The following is a 6,882-nucleotide window of genomic DNA, read 5'->3' on the forward strand; positions in this document are numbered from 1 at the left end:
CACACTCCTTTTTTTATTTATTTTTACAACATTTATCTTATTTTAAGAAACATGATTTTTTGGTAGAATTGATTTTAGTTTTTATTTTGTACAGGAATTTGACTTACCGCTCCCTGGACCCGAGCCATTGCATCTTCTTTGGCCTTCTTTGATTCCATTCTACCCTTCTCTCTATCCTCTTGTAGCCGAGCGAAGGCACGGATATTTCTGTTTTCTTCCTCCATTCTCTTCCTCTCCAGGACTTTCCATTCTTCGCGTGCGTTTTTGAATTCTTCTATATATTTCTGTGTGGACTTCTGTTTGGCGAGTGCGAGCTCTCTGTCTCTGCAAAATTGAATGTTCCATGTTTTTTTTAAATTATTTCATTGTTCAACTTTTCGTATAGATAGAGGAAGTTTTCTCTTTTCAGAATTTTACACTTCTCATTGGCAGCTCTGTTGCAAGCATACAAATTTTATAATAAAATATTTTTCTTTAATTTTTTTTTTGATTTTTTTTTTAATGAACACTTTTTCATCCGACAGTACTGTATAACCAAGACATTTTCACCTTTTTCGTTCCCTGTGATGAAAGCAAATTTATCAGCAGAGTGAATATAAGTAGACAGCATGATAAACATAGTACTGTTATGGGAGGGGAGAAATTAAAAATGGACAAAATTTGATTTTATGGATGAAAGGCGAAAGTTATCCTGTATCAGTATATCGGGATATGTATCACAATACATTCCTTATGTGTTGCAATATATTGTGACAACCTAACAAATACATGTAGCTATAATCCTGAATGTGAGTTTCTGCATAGCAAGTTCTGTCAAAGTATGTAATAACAAATTAAAATTTGGTATGAATGTATTAATATTTATCAGTGTAAATTATTAAATATTATGTAATAGAGGTCATAATTTTTTCAATGTCTCCGCTTGTAAGCGTACCCCCTGGATATTGAGGATTAAATCAGTGAGGAGGGAAGGGAAATGTGTGTCATCTTATATTGCCCATTACATGTCCATGCCTACATGTATACATATCATTTGTCTCTGTTCTTAGGTTACTATATATAGCTGTTCAAAAATGACATGTGTCTGAGTTATGTTTAACAGAGGTTATTATTTGATCCATGCCTCCGCTAGGAGTCGAACCGGGGACCTCCGGTTTACTAGTCTTACTCTCTACAAAATAAGCTAAAGAGAAATTCTCCCTGGCCGAGCCGGTAGGAAGTGGCTAGTATTTTACCAGGATGACATACACCCACTCATACCCCCCCCCCCCCCTTCCCCTCCCCCTCCAGGAAAGAACTTGTCCAAGATTTCCAGGGTCATATTGATCCCTTTGCAAGTATCACTAGTATCTTGTCAATATTTCCCAGGTCCCTACATGGGTGCAAATGTAACTGAGGTCATTATTTTTTCAATGCCTCCACCAGGAGTTGAACCCAGGACCTCTGGTTTACTAGTCTTACGCTCTACCGAATGAGCTTAAGAGAAATGTTCCCTAGCCAAGTTGGTGGGAACCGGTTAGAATTTTGCCAGGATAACATGTTTGGGTAGAGTTAACCAACAGCATAAGGATCAAGTTCAGCTGTAAACTGTACAAGCGTTCCTACCTCTGGTCTTCCTCGTAGATCTTGCGGACGATCTCGTCGATCATGAGTTTCTCCTTGAGGAACTCCTCATAAGCCTGTTGTTTTTTGTGTTCCTGTTCCTCCAGCTGGCGTTCCAGTTCCTGTTGGTACCGGATCTGTTCCCGGTACTGTTCCTTCTGGCGTTGTATATCTGCCTCCTCGGCACGATCATGTTCCTCTTTCATGTTCCGTGAGATCTCCGCATCACGTTTCTAGACAATAGAGAAATATGTTTGTAAGTGGGTGGTATTACACGACGCTTTGATTCCAATCTTTAAGAGGTCCATTGAAAAGCATAAATTTACTGATGATAGCTTTTTCCTCGAGAGATGAAGTTATGAATAAATGTTTTTTGGTTTTTTTTTGCAATTAATAAATACTATATATATTGCCATTTATTCAAAGGAATAAAAGAAAAGATCAAATATTTGCAAATTTATATCACTTCCAATGGTTTTTATTTTAAATTGATCAACTTCATTTATTCTACAACAATTATGAAACAAGTTTCATCAATTTATATTAATAGCCTGTTGGCTCAGACGGAAACATACAGGGGGTCTTAATATGGGATAAACACAAGAATACCTGGGGAAAATTCACTTTTGGTTAATTCGTGATCTAATACCTTTTCAAATTTGTTCTGGGAATTGACCCCCAACTGTCTTGGTGAAGGGAGAGAGTGCTTTTCAATGAGCCATCTAACAACCCTTACTTTTAAAATTGCTATAGTTTTGAAATGAAATTTTTGACAAGAGGCACACCAAACACATTCTTTTCTTTTCATAAATTCACCGACAGAAAAACAAGAGCTAACTTATTGATGTAGTAATTAACAGCATACAAACTTACCACTTTATCAAATTTAAGAGCTTCCTTCTCAGCAATTTGTGCCGATCGCTCCTTGTTCATATAAGCTGACTTCAATTTGGCCTCTAATTCTCGTAATTCAAGACTGAAATAACAAAGCAAAATGTGACGTGTGATATAATCCAACAACGTTTTGTATGAAACACATTTTAATATTGATCAATTACAATGAACTGACATCATTTTATTATATTGACATTCTGTATGCTTGGACCCATTGACAAAAATAAAATTCATGTAGCCCCGATGTAAAGTGTTACTCCTGGCAATGTCAGCACAGACTGATAGAAAACAGAGCTGAAGCCCTGGAAAAAAATCAATGTTGTTATCGTCTCGTGAATGTTGAATCAATTTCATTCCTTAGTGTGAAATTATCATCAAACTGCGAGTCTTTCAAACTATTGTTTTTTTTTATTCTAAATAACAAATTACATGTATAATCAAGTGTAAGTCCTACATTTGTATTTAAAAATTGTCGAGTTACAAATCGAAGTTTAGCAATTTCAAGATAACACAGTTGTATAAGTTATAACATGTAAATATTCAGGGTTTTACTCCATCTAAGTTTGGCTGCCAGAGGCTGCCTTGACGTTCATAAGCAGCAGTCTGCCTCCAGTTGCTCGAAGATTGGTTAAATTTAATCAGTGGTTAGTGAAAAATTTTAAATGTTAAAAAGAAACAAAAGCTTCTATAGCAAAATTCATCCTAAAAACACTTCAATGTTATTTGTCCTGAACAATCTACAGCAGTGAAATGGTATCAGATCCACGTTCTTGATGTTTATTGTATTCATATTTTAAATTTTACCCTTACCATTGGCTAACTCTTACGGACCTTTGAGCAAACGGGGCCTGAATGACTACTTTAAAGGGTTGAGTACTCAGTACTCAACCCTTTCACCTCTGTAGACCATAATGGACTTAACCAGATCAATGCATGGTAGAGTCTACTAAAGTTACATAGGGATGAAAGGGTTAATTATTTGTTAAATTTTCATGCTTAACATGCACTAAAATACAGAATTTTGCATGTACATACTATATTCTTTAAATTTTTCCAGGGCCTCGACTTAATCGTGCTTACATTGCTAGTACATGTACTAACACTTTACAACGAGGCTACTTGAAAAAATTTCCTGGTAATTCTATTGTTATCTGTACAATTAACCCTTTCACCACTGTAGACCATAATGGACTCAACCAGATCAATACATGGTAGATTTACTGAAGTTACATAGGGGTGAAAGGGTTAAGTTTGTTTAAGTTTGACGACAAGCTAAATTTTGATTCTGAGGCTGACCTTGTTTCTCTGATCTGTTGTCTCATTTTTTCATCCCTCATAGAATCTAGTTTTCTTCTCTCCATCTCCTTTGCAAGTCGCTCTTCCTGGACGAGCTGTTCCTCTCTGATGATTCGGTCACGTTGGGCCTAGAATTTATACAATTACATGATATAGCTGAAGTGACAATACCTCATGCCTACTAGTACATTTACAGTATAAGACATGTTATGGCCTCTCAATGTTGTGAAAGTAACACTCCTGTACATAGAGGGACATATTTGTTTGGAATAAAACACATTAGTTTATTCCGTCTTTGCGTATTGCAGAGTTATCTTCTCTTGTGAGCAGGTATTGATTGTTACGTCGTTGGTTTGTGTAAGAAAATTACATCGTTTTTTCAAAAATTGATAGCGTTACTCTCACAAACCAATGACGTAACATTCTCCCACACCTGACAGATTTATCTCCCATTTTGCCGGTGCTAGATTTATCTGTCTCCGCCCTAGGGTTGAGACGGGGGGATTCCCATATTCATGACAATGGCATGACGTCACTTCAACAATACAATGACATCACGTCAACAATCCATCAACAAATTGCCTGTATGTGTTTTGGGTCCATGTTTACCTTTATTTCACATTAAAATACTGTTAGATATGGGACCCTCGGACTAAGATTTTTTGTTCTGGACAAAAAATCTTAGTCCTCAGGTTGAGATTTCTCTATCTTACACAACCAGTAGCGATAGATTCTATTAATCAATACCTGCTCACAAGAGAAGATAACTCTGCAATACGCAGACAGAATACCGATATTCAAAGGACTGTTGTATCAATTTAAATTTAGAATTGATCTCAGCTTGATCTAAAATTAAAAAATTAATTGAATATCTAATTATTCGTCCAATCACTAATACTATTGGTGGTACTTGAAATGACAAATTGCAGTAAATGCAGGCAAAAACCTTATGAATGAATATTTAAACCATTTAATGATAATCAATTATTAAAAAAGAATACCTTTAGAATAGATTCCTCCATTTCCATTTCTTTTTGATCTTTCATTAGGTTCCGTAGGTATCTTTTCTCTGTTAATTTGCGTTCATTAGTCATATTAGCTTCTAAGAGTCGCTCCTGACCGAGGCGTTTAATGGTATCTTCTCGTATTTCTCCTTGTCGTCTACTCTGTTCCAGCTGCCTCTCCCTGTCATAGGAGGTCAGATTCCTCCTAGTAGTGGTCTGAAAACAATCAAGTGAAAGATTCATATTTGGTTCACATTTTTTTTTAACTATTAATCTAAATACCGAATTGTACACCTGTTTGACAAAGATATATGTATATATGTGCTGTGATTGGAATGGGTTCTTGTTAAGAATAATATGTCAGCAACCAGTATGTCTCAACAGCAACTGTCGCCAGCAGAATTTAAAAAATATAAGCTGTAGTTATAGATGCACTACGTACCACTGTACAATGCTGTTCCAAAGAAAGGAAAGTGTAATGGTCAAATCTGCCTCTATAGCGGGTCCGTCTATAGCTATCTACAATTCTGAAATTTCGCTTGATCACTAGAATATGCCACAGGCATCTGAGTAGGGAATATTTTTTTGTAATAGGACGAGGAAAAGTGACAAAGTTAGTGCCTTTGCATGGGCTCGAACCTGCGGCCCTTGGCTCTCCAGCCTGATGCTCTACCGTTGAGCTAAAGGGAAATTCCCTACAGCTGACGCTTGTAAGGCAACCTAATTAATGCACTTCTTTTACACTATTTCCCCCTTTTTTCTAACAACAACCCAGGTTCTTTGATTCCCCACCAAGGGTTCTCCTACCTTGAACTGGGAGGTCCAACAGCACCAGTTTGTAATAGGATGAGGAAAAGTGACAAAGATTGTGCCGTCGCTGGGGCTTGAACCCGCGACCCTTGGTTCTCCAGCCCGATGCTCTACCGCTGAGCTAAAGGAAATTCCCTACAGCTGACGCTTGTAAGGCAACCTAATCAATGCACTTCTTTTACACTTTTATGTTTGAACATATTTACATACCAGATGCAGATGCCTGTGAGTGGGCCTAGATAGCCAGAGTTCCCTCAGGCCTTAACACCAGACTTAGACATTTTGACAAATAGTGTCTGCTCAGGTGGGAAGTTTTGAACAATTGAAAATCGAGGACTCTACTGACGGAATTAAGCAGCTGTTGGTGATGATAACAGCTGAATTGGATCAATAAATAATCCATTTATTTATTAAACACAACACATACCTCACTTATAAATGTGAGGTAACGTTATGTGTTGTGTTTAATAATGTGTTGTGTTTAATAATGTGTTGTGTTTAATAAATAATATGTGTTGTAGTAGACTTTTGTTGTCAGCACCTCACAACTCTATGATACCACGTTTTCATATAGCGTTGCTCTCTGGCCCAACACCAGACTATATGTAAAAATGTCTAAGTCTGGTGTTAGGGCTAGAGGAAACTCAGGCTAGGGCCTAGCTTGGTACATGTAGCTAAACTATGTGAGTTTGATAACTGTAATAACCTAATATCTGAAAGGAAAATGCTATAGTCAGCTACCATATGTTGGAAACATATGTCAATGACACTGTCAAATAATTTGCAAGCATATTACATGTGTTTGATTAACATGCTCAATGTTTGTTGCAGTGATAATACTAATTTTATTTTCAAGAAATTTGGTCGACTTATTACAATAGACCATTAGTCTGCTGTGCTCTTTTCTGGTACTTGATACGGACAAAAATGTTGCGAAAATCGGCTACTTACCATTATGGCAGCTTTATAGTGTCCTAACACAACAGGAACTCTATATAAACCGAATCAGTTTGGGTAACAAACTCTTCCTTTGGCGGCCACCTTGGATGCTTGTTGTTGTCAGGACTTGGTGACGTCAGTTGCTAGGGTGAATAGGTTGATAAACAGAACAATTCATTAAGACACTTTTCGTAACCACTGTTTTGCTTGATGCAATCTATAATAAATATAGAAATAATACAATCGTGCAATTATCAAAGCACTATTCGGTTTTTCCTAAGATGCAACGGCGAATCCTATTTTTGAATATTTCTTCCACTCCCCTTTTGTAATAATG

At 36.8% G+C, this 6,882-nt stretch overlaps 1 protein-coding gene across 1 annotated transcript in view; it reads right to left on the reverse strand.

Annotated features, from left to right (window-relative positions):
* The window catches only part of LOC110462606 (meiosis-specific nuclear structural protein 1-like), a 12,515-nt gene extending 5,818 nt beyond the window's left edge, over window positions 1-6,697 (reverse strand). The window contains exons 1-6 of the mRNA XM_021516633.1: window positions 6,558-6,697; window positions 4,794-5,012; window positions 3,793-3,920; window positions 2,476-2,578; window positions 1,606-1,835; window positions 108-324 (exon numbers count right to left, since the gene is read on the reverse strand). Coding sequence (XP_021372308.1) covers window positions 108-324; window positions 1,606-1,835; window positions 2,476-2,578; window positions 3,793-3,920; window positions 4,794-5,012; window positions 6,558-6,560 — 900 coding nt within the window. The 5' untranslated portion in view covers window positions 6,561-6,697. The remainder of the gene's footprint in view (window positions 1-107; window positions 325-1,605; window positions 1,836-2,475; window positions 2,579-3,792; window positions 3,921-4,793; window positions 5,013-6,557) is intronic.
* Window positions 6,698-6,882: the final 185 nt, after the last annotated feature.

Source organism: Mizuhopecten yessoensis, unplaced genomic scaffold, assembly GCF_002113885.1.
Source record: "Mizuhopecten yessoensis strain PY_sf001 unplaced genomic scaffold, ASM211388v2 scaffold10811, whole genome shotgun sequence".
Classification (NCBI taxonomy): Eukaryota; Metazoa; Mollusca; class Bivalvia; order Pectinida; family Pectinidae; genus Mizuhopecten; species Mizuhopecten yessoensis.